We start from the raw sequence: 20,209 nt of genomic DNA, 5'->3' as shown, positions 1-20,209 counted from the left end.
TAGAGGATAATCTTTTAAGTTTTTTAGCCCAGAGGAGTTCTACAAACATTCTAACAAGTCTGACATAAAGTTAGTGCTTTTGTCAGTATTTCCCTAAGAAAACCCCACAGTGCTGAAAATGTGTAGCAAGGCGTTTGCTGCCTTATGTGCTTTAATTGAAGACCGAGTCACCATCTCTGGATACCCAGTGGCATAATCCACCACTGCCAGAACATATTTCATGCCTGTGAAACTTGGGGTACTCAAAGTTCCCACTTCATCTAAAGCTGCACCCTGAAATGATTCCTCAATAACAGGCAAAGGCGTCAAATGCAGCGTTGGCTTTGTCTCCTGCCTTTCTAGCCTTCTGGCATTGCTCACAGGTTTTGGTACACCTTGTTACATCCTTTTTAATCGCAGGCCAATAAAAGTTCTGCATACTCCATCATCATTTAGTATGCATTATGCTTAAATGGCTTGCAAAAAGAATATCGTAAGCTGTGGCTTGTAGTGTCAAGTCAGTAGGCCGTGAGTACTACCAGCTGCAGTACTACTACTCCCTGTAGCCTTCCTTTGGGGATCCTTCCCCTGTACAATAATCCTTTGCCCCCACATATGGAATCCTCTACTCTTGAATATCTGGTGCCTCCTTAGCTAACCCCTTCAAGTCCTGTAATGTAGGGTCTGAGAGCTGAGCATGCCCAAACTCCTTGCTGCTCTTTCCAAACTGCCCTTACAAAGGAAATTTGGCACTGTCTACCAGTAGTCCTTTAAGTTATGATTGACTGCTAGCACTTTAGTGCCAACTTTGTCAGAACAGCTGGCAGGCATGTTTGTGGAACTGCTGTGAGCTAAAGGACTTAGCAGAACCCCTGTATCTTTCCCCTGCTGTGGCTCAGATCCCAGGTCACCACTACTACCCATTTCTGCCTTTAAAGTAGCAGCATCACCAGCCCCACAGGGAGATATGGTTTCTAGGTGGGTCTCCCCCTCTACCTTCTTCCCCCACAGAGTTTAGTTCATGTCTGGCTACATGCAACAGCATGTGCACAAGTTTTTGTATTGTCAGAATCATTCCCTATTAGGACATCAGTAGGAATATCCTCAAACACAGCCATCAGCTTGCTGCCTTGCTCCCTTCCCAGTCCAGACAGACTCTGAACAAAGGTACCTGAGAAAGTTTCTCACCCAAGGCTCTAACTAGATTTGACTACATGGGCAAGTAGTGTTCCTGTCTGATGGCTGCAGGTTTGACTGTGGTTATGTCTGAGGTTGTTTGCCTTTGGACAAGGAACTCGTTTCCTTCTAACAGGATAGAAGACAGACTTTTGTAACTGTTTGGCATAGATGAAGCCTCTAAACAATCCACCACTGCTGTAGGGCACATACCTAAACCAGTGGCTTCTTCTTTGTCCTAAGCAACCTTTGAGGATGGCCTAGGCTGCCTACTGTGGATTCCCCTATGCCCATGCATGGTGCTGAGTCCTCTCTTCGTATGCAGTGGCAACCTGCTAGTTAGGTAAAGGTCCTCTTTCTTTCCCATCGCCCTAGCAGTGTTACAGTCCGAGTATGCAACCCCAATTCCTTATGCCTGCAGGCATAGTGCTAAGGGGCTGTTCCATGACCACAAGATTTGCAAGCATTTCAAGTGTTACAAGCTTACATCCACTCACCAATCTGTGAAAATAAGTGCTGATTTCTTCCATATATACTCAGTCATTCTTTCCTTTTCCTTTATTCTGTATTCTCAAAACTTTTTTATACAGGTGTGGAGTTAACTGATACACAAGCAAGCAAATGTTGTTTAACTTTGACATAATTTAAATAGTGAATATCACTGAGGTAAGAAATTGCATGCATTGCTTTTCCCATTAGCAAGGGAGTTAAAAACCTCACCCACTGCCCTTGGTCAAATTGTTGCCTGTAAAAAAGAATATAAATCATCACCCTCTTATATTGAGGAAAATATTTTCTACTAACTTGGGCTGCTTGTGTGGGATTTCCTCCTCCCTATGACATGAACACATTTCTGATGTAGGAAGATCATATCCTTTTCAGTTGATATTATTTTTTGCTCTGTTGCCCTTCCAGTTATTGCATTCATTCAGATGGCTTGATTTCCAGGTGTTTCATTTCAAATGCCAAGTCTCTACAATTCCAGCTGGGTTGTAAAATCCTCCTGAGGTGTAACTTACTGTCCTTGTTTGGCCTCCTGCAGATTATCACCAAGCCGCATGATAAATAAAGCTGCCACCATCTCCTACGTGGACATATTCACCTGCAGCAGTCCTCTGGCTTTGCAGTCCTTTGCCAGCTGAGATACTTTTATATTAGCAAATTTGTTAGCAAACCATATGTTCTATCTGTTCTTAACTAAGCTGATAAAATAAAATCACTTTTTTGCCTGATTTGGCGTCTGCATATTTTACCTTGTGGCTGTGTGGGTTAACGACACTTTTGGTAACAAAACTGTTTTAAGCCAAATAACTTCAGTTATAGTCTCCTCACCACTGGGCACCAAATGTGACCTAGATGCTGTAATCAGTCTGCCAATTGTGAAGTATCAGTGGTCTCCATGAAGGGTGAAGTGATAACAAGGAGGTGCACACAAGTGTATTTCAATGATTAATCCACAAAATACAACCCTGTGTCAAGAGCATAAAGGCAATACACTGCTGGCCTGGCTATGGGCTTCTACTTTCCACATCCTCTCTGAACTGTATACGCCTCACTTACAGACCCTTACCATTTTATATATTGTTCAGTGGCTTCCATTGCTCCCTTTGTCCATTGTAACTGCCATTCACACAGAAGTGTTATGTTTACAAATGCAGGCACACATAACACACACACACACACACACTGACATATCCTGGGGAAAGCTGGCAGAATTCTCCAGTTCCCTATGCCATTCTCCTCAGTCTGGTAACACTGATACCACTCTTAACAAAGCTGGAGATTTCCAGTTACCAGTCCTCCTGTTTTATTGACAGTTAAGATCTCTTTCACTGGTGGTTGGCTGAAACTGTCTTGAAAGTGTGTGCCACACAGCATTCTATCAAGCAATGTAAATAACCATGGCCTTTTTTCAGCGTAAATACACTCATAAAGGCACTTATAATACCAGCCACAAGAATGTAAAGGCAAATAAATTATTTTTACTTAAATAATAAAGAAAATACTATAAATGCAGACTGAAATATTAATGTATGTAGGTTGGCACACACAAGAAGTTATAAGAAAATGCAATAAACATAGGATGCATACAGAAAAAAATAGCTCTAGATAACAAAGTTCCCCAAATAGATTGTTACAAGAAGACTGTCACTAAAAATAAATAGTTATCACAGATAGGATGGTTCCATTGGCAAGTGTCATCAGTCACAGCAACTGCTTCTTTCACCTGCTATATCATGCAGTTATATAGTATAAAATCATTTCCCAGTTCCAGTGTCCTTGACGTCATTGTTGCTAAATAAATGGGTTATAAATCAGCCTCCCCTGCACAACACTAGAGTCACCAGAGTTTCTTAGAACACCTCCACATCTACTTCTTCTAGACTAAAATTCCGTTTAGGTTTAAAAAATGTTCCAAGCAAGCAATAATGCCTGACAGGGTGTGTGTGACTGTGTAATTAATGCCCTACCAGGGGTATTATGAGGTCTGACCCCGCAGGAGGATGGGGGCTTTTACAATCCCTGGAAGGGCATTAATTATACATTAGCACACACACTGGAGGGCATTATTGTGATTAGAGAACAGGGTCTCTGTAAAATCTGCCTAATGTTTCAAAATTGCTGTAAACTGTGTTAGAGAGGAAGCATTTTACATCCAAAATATATCATTTTTAAAAAATCTAGATATTTCCTTTATTTTTTGGTCCCTTACTGCTAAAATGGTTTCTTGCCAGTCATTGGGGATTGAAATCACTAAATGACACACATTTGACTGAGACTTTATTTCCTTCAGAAAATTCTTGTTAACACAAATCCTGTTAGTAAACTTGTTTTTTTTAATTTTTTTAAGTATGACATTTAAAATATGTATTGTTGCATTACTGAAAAGTCTGAGTAGTTTGAGACACTGAACTGTAAATAGGGTTTGCTTCCACAGGAGAAATCATTATAATCATATTTTGTTTACACATGCTCTTAATTTTTTTGGGTGGTGATAGCTGTTGTAGAGAGATGCTGAAGAAGGTAACATGTTCTATTGGAATGTCTGTGGCATAAATTCCTTAATGAAAAGAAATGTGTGGTGGTGATGTAGGCCACCAGGACTAAATCTTACTTTTCCCAAGGCAGCAAAACTGATGAGTGGCTAGAAGGAAAGGAATGTTGCAGCTGATTTATAGAGCTGAGTGACATTTTCTTACTTTACAAGGCAGTCGTTGCTGTGGGTCATAATTGAAATTGTAAAGGTATTGATAGAGACACAGGCTTCCAAACTGCAGGACTGTTTCAGCTAATAAACTACTGTAAATCAAATGATGCTAAACCTTGGACAGTACAGATTGGAAGGTACTTCATGGAAAGGAGGAAATGTAATTTGAGTGGTTTATATTATGTTAGTTTATCAAAACTGTATTTTGTCAAAATGCATATGGTCGAGACCACATGGTTGACAACTTAAAATATTGAAATCTAACTAAAAAATGGAAACTGAGTTTCTGCAAGAGGGACACGACCCCCTGCTTCCCCCAGACTCCCCTGCTAATTTTGTACAAGAACTCTGAAATTGCACTACAGTGGGGAAAAGGGAAGATTCCCTGATCTCCACTGTACTGCAACGTCCGTGCAGCACTGCTTCCGTTTATTAGTTAGTTTTCAGTATTTTAAGTTGCTGATCATGTGGTCTTGACCATATGAATTTCGACAAAATAAAATTTCTATAAAGTAGCATAAACCCGTTTGAGCGATTGATTTTAATTTGGGATTACTCTCTGTGTCTCCTGAAAATAGTAAAATGTAGAGGTTTTAAGTAAGAGCTCCTCATAGTCATATGATTAGAAGGTTTATCTTATGTTTGGCATTTGTGGTTCATACTTGCGGCAGCAAAGGTAAGCCAGCAGGGCTAGCTGCTCATATATGTTTAGGACAGCAGTTTCCACAGTCAGAGTGGATCAGATTTAGGGAGGTTGCTCTAATAATGTGCAGTTTGTGTAAATATAGCAGTGAGGGTGATGAAAGAAATCCCCACTATCACCATCCCCACAGAGATTACTTTTGAGCTTGGTAGATAACTTGGAAGTATAAAAGAGGTTGTGAAACAATACCCAGATTCATTAAGAGGGGAAATTAGTTATAATGAGTTGCCCCAAGGGCATCAGAGGAGGGTTAAAAAGGTGCTGTTATATTGTATAATGGAGATAAAAGGGTAAAATAAAAACATAATGCAGTCCAGCTAAAGAAATTGGAGATCAGTTAATTGGATTGTTGAAATAAAAAACAGAAATTGCATATCAGTTAATGGGATAATAAAAAAGAATAAATAGAAAATCAATAAAATGTATTGTGAAAAAAACTGTGCTTCATCATGACACATGGAAAAATAATATTGCTTGGAGTAGAAACAAGTAAGGTAAGTGAGTAGCTGGACAGCATTCTGTTTGACCGTGAACACAAGTGATGGGGCACTAAGCTGATGGATATTAAGTAAGTACAAATGATGGAAGTGCAAATAAATTGTCAAAATGGGAAGTATGTCAGGATTACCACAAAACAAAAAGTAAAATGCTTAATTGTAGTTTGGTTACAAGTCCAGGAAAGCAGAGGACAATTTGGTGAAGCATATTTGGGAAAGACATGAAGAAAGCAAGAGGAGATGAGGATGTCCAACCAAGAGATGGATGGATTTTGAGAGAGAAGGCCAGAGACAGATGAGCATGACTGTGGAATAGATTAGTACAGTGTCGCTGAATAGAAGAGATAGAAGTTGAAGTGATACCCTGACCCCTTGGAAAAAGGGGGCTGATGAAGATGATTATTAAACCTACCAGAGAGAGAGAGTAAACCTAAGGTGCACCTGTTTTTATGTTTGACACCACAGAAGCCTTTAACACCTTATCGTGGGACTATATATGAAGGTTTGGCATATATGAAAATGGCAGTTCTAGCAGGACCACTGCTTTACTTTGAGCCTATTGCATGAATCTTTTTTAATCAATTCTTTATTAATGTTTCAACAATGAAAAACAAGCAATATTGAAAAAGCTGACCAATAGTTAAACTAATTTGTTTCAAATTGCTGTTGTAGAAAAATAGAAACAGTAATTATTGAGGAGAGAGGGTGATAAACCATAACTACTGTGAAGTAAATCTCAGAGGAAGTTGATGACAGGATAGAAACAGTATAGACATAACTAAAAACTACTATTCTAATATAAAAAGAAAAGTAGGAAACCATTTATGGGTTTGTTAAAAAAATAGAAATCAGTTACTAGGATTGTGAAAAGCTACTGTGCCTCATGATGACACATGGTAGAAGATTGCATTGCTTGGAGTAGAAACAAAAGAACTGAAGAGATGGGCAACATTCTGTTTGACAGTGAAAGTGAGTGATGGTGGGTACTAGCTGATGGAAATTAAGAAAGTACAATTACATCTTTCAATGTTGGAAGATCCTAATCCTTCCATTTTCTTGTAATAAATGTTAATTATCAAAATAATCAAAGAAAACAACTGTCTAATTGCTTTAGTTTCAGTTAGGTTTGTTAAAGGACCCAAGGAATAAGTTTATTCATCTAATGTGAGGATTTCTTCAAATAGGTCCTCAAAAAAAAAAAAAAGTGTATGGTCACCACCTGTGGTAGAAGTGAGACTTCTATAAGGAAATGTGAAGGAAATCATATGGTGTACAGTGTAGTATAAGCTCCTTCGCACTTCCTTATAGAAGTTCACTTTTACCAGGCGTGGCCACCACACGCATTCTTTCTTCTTTTTCTGGGTACCATGGTTCGGGATTAGAAATAAGATGACTATGGAGGGCAAGCTGTTATAACCTGACATAAGCTAGGCAACCAATCTCAGCCATTACCAGTGAAGTTAATGGGAGCAACGGCTCCCGATCTTCAGAGACGGGGGTCTTCTTTAGCAGACAGTAGGACAACACATTATGTGGGCAGTAGCAACAGTATATGCACACTGCCCACAAGAAATCTTTGTACTTACTTTTCTGTTTCTCGATTTACTACACTGTGGGCGGAGAATTTCCGTTTCACTCCAAACTTGCATTTACCATGCCTTAAAAAAGTGTACAAGCCTGAGCAAAGAAGAGTGTTACTTCATTAGACTGCCAAAAATATATTTCAGTCGCCTACTAAACCTGTTTCGTACCTCCAGTATTGAAGATTAGCAGTCGGGTAGCTCCTAGGCAGGTAGTCTGATGTGTAAAAATATTTGTGCAAGCACATCCAGGCAAAAATTCTAAAAATTCTAAATTTTCTCAGTTTTGTTGGAGTCCTTAAGTACATTAAGACTGTGTTCCCTCTAATTTCAATTATATTCCTGTCTAAAGTTCTTCCCCAGCCTTAGGTTAAGCTTGTCCATCATAAATGTATTCATTGAACCTATGACCCTGTAGGAGAAAGATACAAGTCTATTGTCTGTTATTGTTCCCTGTCTTGTATTAAGGAGGAGCATATTCACTTAGATGATTGTTGCTCTCTTTAACACAGTATGTATTTTTAACATGGTGCAGTCCTTAAAAAAAGGAAGTGCACACGTGATGGAAGATTGTACATTTCTTTTAAGAATGTGTCATCCAATAATTGTCCCCTGTCTGTTAATTTATACCAGAGTCTGCATATCCTCCTTATGCTCATGTGGGTTTCCTCAAGGTACTCTGGTTTCCTCCCACATTCCAAACACATGCAGTAGGTGGACTGGACGCTCTAAGTCAGCGATAGGTGTGAGTATGCAAGTGAGTGTGTGGTGTGGAAGAATTAATACAGCAGAGCTAATCACCTGGTGGTGTAAACCATGGCTCTAGATGATTGTCACTGTTGAAGTAAAACATGACCCCATGCTGTAAAAATGGGATAAAGGGGTTGTGGTTGGATGGGGAAAAATTGTATACTTCTGCAACTTTGGTTTTTAGAATTTTTAATTGTCAAGCTTATATGTTAGTTTGTTCTGACATATTGTGAACGCACAAGTAATGCTTTATCTGCAGTTTCTTCTTGTGAGGAAAAAATCTGCTTTAAATAACTTAGTTTCTTCTGTTGCATAAGTCACTCCTCTTTGTTTATAGTGTGTGTATGACTCTGTTGATACTTCTTCCAGGACTAGTAGTATTTTGAGGAAGTTTGCATGGCTACATTCTCAGAACCTAATACATGATGTTAAAAATGGGATTTTCAATTCTCCCTTGGAGAGATTTAAAGTTTGGCCCCTCTGATGCAGAGGTGATCAAGACGTGTAATGAAAGGGGCGAGCTGGTCCAGGGAAATCTGTATGATTTTCAGACCTTCTCTTACAAATTTTCCAAAGGATTTTCTGTCTCCTCATCTGTTTTTTATGTAAGAAACATCTTTATTAAATTATCATATATGATATAGGCAATCTTACATTGATATAAATTAAAACAAACCCTCCTGACACAATTCTAGTTCCAGACATCATACATTACAAGCCACGTTGACACAATTGTAGTTGCTAACATTATACATCACTTATCTATCCAGTCATTGTCAGTCAAACTTTACAAAGTCCATTCAAGTCCTGCCTGCTTTTAAACCTTGTTCCTCCTCTGCATGTATTGTTCCCATAGTTCCCATTTTTCAGTGCCAGTTTTTTTTTTTTTAATCTCTGTTACTATATTCACTACTTGTGGTTTAAAGTTGGTTTAGATTTTGATTTCCATTTAATAGTAATTGCTTTTATGGCAGCCACCATAAGTAGAATCGGCAAGGCCTTACTATATGTGTAGGTAATTCTGATTCTGTATCATAGCTCAAAAAATAATTTCCTTAGTTAAACCAATTTGCTCACCCGGTATGTCTGACAAAGCAGTCTGCAGGGAATCTTTAAGTCTGCCAACTCATTACACTCCCAGAAAATATGTTCCCAGTTACCTCTTTCTTTCCCATCACACCTCGAACATTTGCTATCTACTTGAGGAAAAATTCTTTAAAGTCGGCTTGGGGTATAAAAATACCTATGTAAATGCTTCCAAGCAAAGAACCTCATTCTTTTGGACTTGGTTGCATACTTGGGTGGCATACATATGTTTATATATATATATATATATATATATATATATATATATATATATGTTTTTTTAACAGCTGCTTCTGTTCTAGATTTAACTAAACACTCTACCAGAGCAGGTCTCTTAAGAAATAACTGGGAGCATATGTTTTAGGAGTTTAATGACTTGGCAGATATTAAAGACTCACTACAGAGTACACTATCAGAAATATTGGGTGTGCAAACAGCTGTAAGGAAGGAAATGTTTTTTTGAGCTGGGATACAGGATCTGAATTGCCTAGACATAGTAAGGCTTTTTTAAGTTGAATTCTATTGGCTGCCAAAAAACAATTACTAGAAAATGGAAATTAATGTCTACAACTGTATTTGAGTTATTGAATATTATAAAATAGATTAAAGAACAGGGATCCTTTGTAAAGGGAGAGAGCAAATTACATAAAAGTAAATGAAGCAAAGAGCTTTGAATTTTCAGTGTTGAGTATCCCTGTCTATGGAGCAAATTTTTGCCTGGAATATATTGTGACAGTTTACTTAATAGTGGCCACAAGCTTACTAAAAGTATGAACCTTTGATGCCACAAGTTTGTGATCCTGGTCGAAGGTACAGCAAGAGGGTCCATGATTGCACCCTCCTCTTCTTTACTGGCTTAGCCACTGTGATCTTTTTGGTGCTTGCATGCCTGAGGATACAGGTATTGCAGTGTACTTTAAGGAGTGAGCGATTACAGTCATTGCGTTTCCCATGGATCTTTTCCTGCCATCCGACCTATGTTTCTGACCCTTATAATGGTGGGTCTTCCTTTCCTGTATTCCTCATGGATCTAAATGCCTTGCTGAGAGAAACTACATCAAGGATTCCTCCTAATTTGATCTAGTAAACAATTCATTGTGTGATAACTAAATAAGTAAGGGTGCATTTGGCTGTACTTTTTGCAGAGGGGTAGTTTGTGTCTGGCAGTAGGCATTAAAGAGAAGCATTACTGTCTCAGGAGTTCACATCCATATTGAACATACCTGTGGACTTCTGAGACTCCAGTCTTTTCTTTGACTAGCAGATTTACAGATCATGTCTTGCTCATATTTTTTGCAGAGTGATTGGATGGATAGGCACACATTTATGACCAGGGTTATCACCTGTGGCCTTGCACAATTTGGGAAGTAAGCACTATTAGTGTTCGAAAGTGGTGGCTGGAACTTTTTAAATATATGTTCTTAAAGGTGTATTTAGCTAAACATCTTATGGTCCCTGTGATCGCTTGTCTAGTAAAGTTCCAGTGCTTCTTAGTGGGGTAGTTCTAAAATCATCCAACAGACCACTTGGGAGAATATGATGTTCCCGCTCATCTGTTTTTACATTAGGGTAAGGTGGGGTTGGTAAGAGGCTCATCTTTTACCTTCTGGAAGTGTACTTTTTTTTTCTCATATGTCACTATTTTGGAATGTGGTATCCACTTGGACACTTTGGATTCCCATGAGATACGTAAAGGATTCCATCTTATTTTCCACTGTCTTATTTCTTCAGACCTGTACATATTAAATTATTTTAATCTGTACTTTTTATGACTTCTGCCAGAGAGCTTGCACTTCTTTTGTTTTCCTCTTCCAAAATGTCTCTATCCCATCTATATTTTTGCAAGTGTGAGATCTTCAGAAATGCACATGGACCTCTTTATGGGTGTTTATCAGTTGCCAACAAACAGATGACCACAACTTGTTTTTTATGAGAGATGAATATTTCTGTGTGCCCCCTTATGATCTTACTGACCATTCTTAGTACTTTCACACACTGCTTGCTTACCTTTACATATCTGCTGTGACTCGCACACATTCAGGTCCCTTTCTGCTTTTGTTGCCATTCTTTTTCCTCACCTTCTGTAATTGCTTCTTGGTTACTGTTTTCCAGATGCATTATATACTGCATCTGTTACATAGAATTTAAGCTGCTGTGATTAGACCCTTCCTCCACTATTACCAAATCACTGGTATTTCTGAACCTCTTTGTGTATCATCTTTATTGCGTATCTGTGTCATTGCCAAAAATGCATTATTTTTCATTCCAGCCATTATGTAATGCCATTTATGTAAATATAAATAACTTGCCCCAGTGTTGATCCATTTGGTATTCCTCTCTATTTCTGTTTTAGTGAACCCCATATACTGTTAATACCTTTTGTGATCTTTTGTCTAGATATCATTTAACCTATTTATTGAATGCTGTCTTTCATTAATTATGTAATCTGGTGTTCCTTTACTCATTAATTTGCTTCAGCATTTGGTGATTAGTGTTACAAAGCATAACTATATTGCCTGATTCACTAACAAGTCCATTAGCTGGTGTAGGGCTCTGTACTATCTGCAACACAACGTTCCTGCAGTGTGTTCATTTTTAAAACCTTTCAGTTGTGTAGTTTTAACAACCTGGCAGATAAGGTAGCATGTGACTGCATACAATGGGCTTACATTCCATATTTGAAAGGACTCGAGTGTTTAAAGTGTTTATCAGTTGTACGTATTTATTGCCTGGCCCCATAGCAGGCACGCATAAAGCAAGCCCTGACTATGATATAGACAACATGAGTTCAGCTCAAAGCCCAGAAATTAGGAAAACTTAGAAGGGAAGAGATTGGAACTTGATTTGATCCTAACCTGGAGGAAGGACTTGTGAGTTGGCGGCTGTTTCACCATATACAAGCAGAGGCTTGACCATATAGATAGTGTGCATGCTTTTCTGAAACTCATATGAAATGACCAGAGATGTGGGCTTTTCTCACCAAGGTGGTCATGGCAGCCTTTATTAATATGTTGGAGGGAGCACTTAAATGTAGGGGAAGGACATAGTAGTCCTCCTCTGTGATGTGGGCACATGCTTACGTTTGCCATCAAGGAGCACGTTTAGCACCTTAGGATAAAACCCGATGGCTGTCTGAATGATGGCTTCTTCAATAAGCTCTCACCCCATAGAGGATGGACTGGCTGAATGATTGTAGAGGGCTTATGGTCTGGGAGGGAGGGAGTTAAAAAAAACGGTAAATTTATGTTTTGCAAGTACCAAGGTTTCAGACATTTTTAAGGGTCCTAAAAGGGCATTTTTACATACATAGCTTTAAGCTTGTCTGCTGTTTGTATAGGTCAGTTTAAAGTTTGCCAGAATAATTTATTTAAGGTCCTTGTATATTATTTTCAAGTATATATTTTCTCTGTGTGCACAATGTGTGTGTCTGTGTATATATACACACACACACACACACACACACACACACACACACATATATATATATATCTATAGTTTCATAGGTAGGTACTAGTTTATCGGCCCAAGGGCCTATGTAAGCATAGCCAGCAAGGTTTTCTGGCTTACGCCACCAAAGAAAGTTATTTTCCTGTGCCACTGTTGAGCAGAGTCACAGAAGTGATCCCCAGGGTGTATTTCCTATTTCCCATCCACTCATCAAGATTTTTCTTTGAGTGCTAATGAAGAACTTTGCTTGACATAGATGGGTAGCCTGTTCCATGGGAAGTCTCTGGGACAGGAATCTATCTCTCCAGCATGTCCTGTTTATTGTGGTGACAAGGTTTAGGTCCCTAGACCGTGTAGCTCGGAGGGATTGGGATTTCTTTAGGTGTAGCATGTCCAACAGCTCTGGGTTTGACATAGCTTTATATGTTAGGCAGAGATCACCTCAGAGTAGGCAATATGCTATGGAGTAAAGCTGGAGTATTTTGAAACTGTCAGTGTAGGGCATTTGTTTGAGGCCAGTAATCCTCTTTGTGAGGTACTTCTGCGGCCTTTCCAGCTGCTGCAGATGTCTCATGAGGTACATTCCAAAAGGGGTTTTGTACTCTATAATGGGTCTAATGAGTGTCGAGTAGAGGGGAACAATGATCTCTTTTTTCCTGGATGAGAACCCTTTTTATGATGAGGTGTGCCACGTAGAAGGACTTCCTGACTACTGTGGCGATGTGACTATCAAAGGAGAGACTATTGTCCACCTGGGTCCCGAGGTCTCTTATCACGCATTCAGTGTTAAGTGCCTATGTGGTAGTTCATGGGTACAGAGTTTTTACCAAAGGGGATGACACTGCACTTTGTGGCATTGAGCTTGAGGCCATGGCTCTGACACCAGGCATCTGTCTCAGCGAGGTCCTTCTGTTGGATGTCCACATCATTTGGGGACTTGACTATGGTTCCTAGTTTGCAGTCATCTGCTAACTTCATTAGCCAGAGGCCTTCTGTGTTAGCCTGTACTTCAGAGAAGTAGATACCAAACAGGAGAGGTCCCAGGACTGAACCCTGTGGTACTCCACTTGTCACTGGTTTGAGGTCAGATTTGGAGTCTTCAACTTTTACAGTGTGCATTCTGTCATTGAGCCCATTTGGCAACCCATCTTGTGACGTAGGGATTTATACCTAGTTTAGTGAGTTTATCTAGAATTCTAGAATGGGGGATGGTGTTGAAAGCCTTGGTGAGGTCAAGATAGGCTGTGTGAACCACCTTACCCTCATCTATGGCTTTGGTGACTGCCTCAAAGAAGTCGATCAGGTTCTGGAGTTATGATCTGCCTTTCACAAACCTGTACTGGGTGGGATCCAGAGTTTGGAGGTTACCAATGTCTTTGTTTTTGAGTTCCATGATGATGCGTTCCATGGCCTTGCAGACCAGGCTCGTAAGGCTAATAGGGTGATAGTTCCAGGGATCAGTGATGACTCCCCCTTTGTGGAGTGGGATAACTGTTGCTGCGCGCCATTCATTCGGCACAAAGCCTGATGCATGGCTATTATTGAACATGGTGCTTAGGTGGGGAGCCAGTTCGTTCTGAAGTTCATGTAAAACGCAGCCTGGGGATGTTGTCTGGTTTCATGGATGCTGTGTTTTTGGCTTTAGAGTGTGCAGCTTTTACCTGCGTAGTTGTGATTACAGGGACTCTGCATTCTTCCTGTATAGATATGGGCACTTTAGGGGGTGGGGGTGGGGTAAAGTTAGCACTGAACCTATCTGCCAGGATGTTGGCAATATCAGTTGGTTCAGTAATTTTTGTGCCATTGTGCTGCAACTCAGAGCAGATCTGGGTGTTGCTATCGAGATTCTTGACATAGCTGTTGAATGCTTTGTAGTTGTCCTTCGAATTAGTGGCAATTTTGTTTTTGTAGTTAGCTTTGGAGGATCTTACAAGGGATCTCAGCTTCTTACTGAGGCTGACCAGGGAGCTCCTCTACTCATGGGATTTTACTCTCTTTTGCAACAGTTTCTTCCTTCTGTTGTACAGTTTGTTTATGGCAGGGGACCACCAGATTGGCTTGCTTTATTTGGAGGATAGCGTCTTGGTTCTGTTTGGGATAGCATGATCCATGCACTCGTGTAAGTGCTTATAGAGTGTATTTGTGTATGATTCAGCATTTGTAACTGTATTGTCAATCTGCATGGGTGTCATGAAGTTCACCACTTCTGTCTTAAGCATGAAGTGTTATTATTTATTTATTTATTTCAGTTTGATTACCGGGGAAGTCCACTGGGCCAAGAAGTGCCCATTTTCAGTGGAGGCCTGGGGAGAAAAGCTCCACAAGCAATACAATGAAACATGGTTACATAAAGTTAATGGTAAAATACAAGAGTAAAGATTCATGCAGTCCATTCATTCATGAAAAGCTCCACAAGCAATACAATGAAACATGGTTACATAAAGTTAATGGTATAATACAAGAGTAAGATTCAAGCAGTCAGGAAATACATTTACATAAAATGTGCATAATGAGCAAGCATAATAAAGCAATACAGTGCAGAGTAAAATAACAAAAATACATAGATGTGCAAAATTTTTTTTTTTTTTTTTTACAGACTGAAAAAAGTTGGAGTCAGGAGAAAGTTAGAAAAGTCAGGAAAATCGTGGAGGTAGAGAGGGCCAGGAAGTAGAGAGCTCAGGGAAAGAGATCCCTGGAAATTATATCTGGTGAGAGCAGGAACATTTCCATTTGGATGACAGGTATTTGAGAAGTAGGGTCTTGAAGGATTCGGAGTTACGTATAGTCCTAAGAGAAGGAGGGAGAGAGTTCCATTTTTTACCTAGAGAGAAGGAGAGTAGAAGTTGGCCGGCAGGACGTTTAGGTTTGTGGATGGAGATAAGGTTTTGGTGTTCAGATCTCAGAGATCTGTTTGGTTGTCTGGCTTTGGAGAAATGTTTTACCATGGTTTCTTTAATGGGGGGTGGGGGCGGGATGTGGATATCAAGGGTGATTAGCTTATGGTCGGATCGGACCAGTGAGGAGTTGACTTCAGGTGTGGAACACTGGTCACTCATGTTGGTAATGACTAGGTCTAGGATATTGTTGCCCCTGGTGTGGGTGTGGATAAGTTGATCCAGGGCATTGGAGTTTATGAATTCCAGAAAGCGTTCAGCTAAGACGTTGGTACACAAGTAGTTTTCCCAGTTAATGGTGGGGTAGTTGAAGTCGGCCATTATTAAGGTGTTTGGTTGAACCCTAGTATTTTGCAAGAAAAGAGGAGTGGGAATACTGGGGTATGGTGGTGGGATCTGTAGCAAGCTACAATTTGGATTGCAGTTTTGCCCAGAGTTAGTTGCACTTGGATACCCTCGGATGAATTATGCTGAGCAACTAGCCAGGAGGTGTGGATATCCTTAATGAATATGGACATATTTCCACCTTTGGTGTTTCGTCCAGGTTACATGGCCGAAAAGTGTGGTATGAGTCATAGCCTGGTAGTGCAGGGGGTGCTCTCTGGAGCCTTGAACCAGGTCTCAGTCACTGCACAGATATCAATGTTCTCCATTTTAAGGAGTGCATCAAGTGAGTTCATTTTGAGATTTAGACTTCTAGCATTGAGTAGCATTACCCTCAGTTTTTGCTTGCCTGTTCCTGTTACGGTGGTGAATTTGTCATTTGAACCTTGCCTAAAAAAGGTATATAAATATATCTTACATATAGAGATGTATAGCTATATATGCATGTATACACACATGCATGTATTGTGTGTGTGTATGTGTGTGTGTGTGTGTGTGTGTGTGTGTATATATATATATATATATATATATATATATATATATATATATTCATATCTTAATTGGTAATGCACGTTATGAAAGACTGACAAAACTGAAGAATGACTGAGACTTTTTCATACTAATTTGATCAAAATCTGTATCTCACCAGGTTTTATGAAATGGTAAATACCATAATAGAAGAAGTTGGGAAAAGCACAGATGATAATGAATTTGATGGAGAAGGACTGGAGGTAAGATCATTTGAAATACTCAAATTAAAATTAAGAAAGAATTTACTCTGCTTTGTACCTACAACTGTTGAAGTCTGTGCTGGAAGAGTGACTGAAAATTAGGAAAAGTCGGTGCAAATTCTTAGTCTGAAGTTTCAGGGCAATTTATAGAGGAAAGGAACTGTAGAGTTGGTTAATATTTGTTTTGATCTCAGTGTTATCAGAACCTTGTTAAGTGGAAATGTAACTTCATTCAATTTGTGTATGCTTTACCTGGTAATAGATTACTGAAGTTAAAACTGGGAAGGGATATTGAGTTTATTAATATGGAAAACACTGCGTGTAAGTATTTAGAAACTGCAATGCATGGTTATTTCAACACAATTTTGGGGGGAAATGCTAAGCTACTTGTATTTGATTACTAAGCATTGAGTAAATGGGCATGATTTGCTCGTGTTTTTGCCTTTGGAAGATGGCCTAGCTGTTTTTGTGTATATTTTAACATTAGGCTTGTATACAAGCTTTAGTTTATCAGTTCATGTACTTGAATTTTTACTGTTTTATTGGGCAGTTGCCTCCTGCAGGTATTCTGAAACCTGCTTCAGTTGTATTTTTATTTAATGGAGAGAGTTATTTAGACAAAAGGACGCAGAAAGTATTCTTCTCCACCTGCTAAAACAGAGTATGAAATCATGGAAACAAGCGAATATGAAAAGCAGTTTTAAAGGCCGAGGATCGTCATTCTACTACTTTTGCAGACCAACTGCAGTTAGCCTGCTTGCGCAAGCAGTTCTGGAAGAATCTTGAGATGAAACTGCTTCAGTCAGTAGCAGGAATCCAGGACATAAAAAATCTGAGATTTATGTGTTCTAAATATGTATATTAGCTTACTCTAAAGCAGTGTTGGCCCTGTTTAATCAAGTACTAGAGACCATTGTGTTGTTGGCATTTACTTGGTAATGTGATATGTCTGTGCATGTGATGCCTAATACTTGCATAAATACAGTACGAGGAGCATGCATGACCTATTCTGTGTATAGAAAAACTTTCTTCAGATCACTGGAGCTAAGATTTTCCCTTTATTCTTCTTGCTTTAATTTAATGCTGATCTGAAAATTTGGTGTACCAGTTCGTAACTTAGTTTAAGTAACTTACTGTAGTTTGTGTCTTTCATTTAAACAAGAAACACCGTTATTAAATTATCATGTATGACATAGGCAATGTTACATTTATATAAATGACAAAAAAAACATAACGACATAATCTGTTGCAAACATTATACATTCCAAACCCTGCCGACACAACTGTAGCTGCAGATGTTATACATCACTTTTAACAGATGCAGTCAGTGCTAGTCAACCATTTCATAGGTCATTCAAATCCTGCCTTCTTTTAAACCTCCTTCCTCCTCTGCATGTATTGATCCCATGGTTTCCCTTTTTTTCCTATGTAATTTGCTCCTCCTACCCTTTTCTAAAGAGCCCAATTCCAGTTGTTTTAACTCTGTTACTGTCTTCACTACTTCTATAAAGGCGGTTTAGACTTTGATTTCCATTTTCTAGTAATTGCTTTTTTGGAAGCCAACATAATTAGACTCAGCAAGGCCTTATTATAACTCGGCAAATTCCAAGTTTGTATCATAGCTCAAAAACATCATTTCCCCTAGTCAGTCCAAGCTGCTTACACAGCAACTCCGACAGAGCAGTCTGGAGGGAACCTTTAAAGTCTACCAACTCCCCGCACTCCCAGAAAATATGTTTCCAGTTATATTTTTTTGCCCTATCACACCTCCAACATTTGCTGTCTACCTGAGAAAAAATTATTTGAAGTCTGCTTGGGGTATAAAAATACCTATGTAAGCACTTCCAGGCAAAGATCCAAAATCTTCTAGATTTTGTTGTATATTTGGGAGACATACATGTATCCCCCAATTGTTTCTTTTTGAATTGCTTATCTAATTTCTCTTCCCAGTCCTTTCTGACCTGTGATTGATTCTTTTAGTTTCGCAATATTTTCTATGCTGTACTAATTATTCCTTTCTAAATGGCAACTTCTGTTCTAGATTCTACTAAAAACTCTACTAGTGTTGGTCTTTCGTTTAGCCCCCCCCCCCCCCATTTCTTTCTCTTTCCTATACTCTCAATCCTTGATATGGAAAGCAATCTTTAGTCTGCTGTCCAAATATGTTTTTGAAATGTTCCCATTCTATTACCTTTCCCTCTCTAGTTATTTGCTCCAAGTAGCTTGTTTCCTTTGCCAGTTTTCTAATATATTCTAGCCCCTTTTGCCTATTGTCCGTATCCCCAATTGCAGTCATCCCTATCAGAAGAATCTTCTTTCTTAGAATACCTTCTGCTACTTTATAAATATAATATTCTATACGATTATTGTTCTCCTTAAAGGTCTGCAACCAAAATCCTGGTGTCTCCCTGTTACTTGAGCTCCCCCCCCCCCCACCCCCTGTTTCATCATCTCCTTCCACTTTGAGTTATAGTTTTCTGCTTGTGCTCTGTATAGGAGCCATAACTTTGTTGCTTTGAAATACCCCTTCAGCTCTGGTAATCCCAATTTCCCCATGTTCATTTGGAAGAATAAGCTTATCGCACTTGACTCTTGCCATCTTCCCCTCCCAGATAAAATCCTTCAGCTCTTAATTGCTATCCACAACTTCTCCTCTGGTTGATAAAAATATGCCTGACCAGTGTATAAGAATAAAGGGACTAAGAATTTTAACTGCTTGTATCTTACTATCGGTTTTCTCACTTTTTGTATTATCTTTTGTTTAGTCTCTTCCCACATATCCTTAGCTGCCACACCGGTGTCATTTTTAATCCATACTCCTAAATACTTCATAGGATCATAGGAAGTTACTAGGCTATTGGCCATGAGGCCCTTCCAAGCCTAGCCAACATTTTACGCCCATGTTTCCAAGGTCAGCACCTGTCTTCCCTGTCAAGCAGGGACACAGGTGGATCCCAGGGATACATTTTCTATTTCCCATCCAGACATCCAGGTTACGCTTGAACAAGGACAGAGAAGTACTCTGCTTAACATGAGGAGGGAGATTATTCCACATATGGGGGGAGTCTCTAGGACACACCCGCCAGCAGGTTTATTAATGTAGCAGACGAGGTTTAGTTCCCGAGTGCATGTGACATGTGTGTTTGATATGTGGATATGCAGCATTTCCAATAGGGTGGGGTTCAAGATGGCTCTTAATGCCAGACAGAGATCCCCCCTGAGCAGTCTATATGTGACTGAGTAAAGTGAGATGGACTTTATCCTATCCACATAGGATAGGTGTTGGAGACCCTAAATTCTTCTAGTCAGGAACCTCTGTGGTCTTTCCAGCTGCTGCAAGTGCCTAGTAAGGTACATACCAAAGGGGGCATTGTACTAGATTATAGGCCTGATTAGGGAAGAGTACAGTGAGGTTATGACTCCCTTTTTCCTGACGCTATGCCCTTATTTTTGAGATGAGCCATGTAGTATGCCCTGTGCACTACTGAGGCTACATGTTGATCGGTTCACCTTTACAACACCGAATCACACTGGTGCGATTGCTGATATGAGGGAATCGTAACCACGAAAAGCAAAACAGCGACAGTTTTAAATGTTCAAAAATCAGCAAATTGAAAAGCAGATTCACTGATTTTTCAACATTAATGTCGAAAAAAATGTAATGAAGTGCAAAGCAGGATGGCAAGCCCCCCCCTGCACCCCCAATGTGGGGGGCTGTGCTCCCCACACCCCCCTACTTTAATATTATAACTTCGAGATCACACTACAGTGGGG

General features: G+C 39.5%; 1 protein-coding gene across 1 annotated transcript in view; it reads left to right on the top strand.

Annotated features, from left to right (window-relative positions):
- The window catches only part of MAP3K5 (mitogen-activated protein kinase kinase kinase 5), a 2,923,819-nt gene that overhangs the window by 2,147,824 nt on the left and 755,786 nt on the right, over nt 1–20,209 (top strand). The window contains exon 14 of the mRNA XM_044087116.1: nt 16,354–16,435. Within this exon, the coding sequence (XP_043943051.1) occupies nt 16,354–16,435 (82 nt within the window). The remainder of the gene's footprint in view (nt 1–16,353; nt 16,436–20,209) is intronic.

This window comes from Protopterus annectens, chromosome 1.part1, assembly GCF_019279795.1.
Source record: "Protopterus annectens isolate FY-2018-M chromosome 1.part1, PAN1.0, whole genome shotgun sequence".
In the NCBI taxonomy this organism is placed as follows: domain Eukaryota; kingdom Metazoa; phylum Chordata; order Ceratodontiformes; family Protopteridae; genus Protopterus; species Protopterus annectens.
Note: the sequence above shows the minus strand (reverse complement) of the source record. Positions and strands in the feature narration are given on the sequence as shown.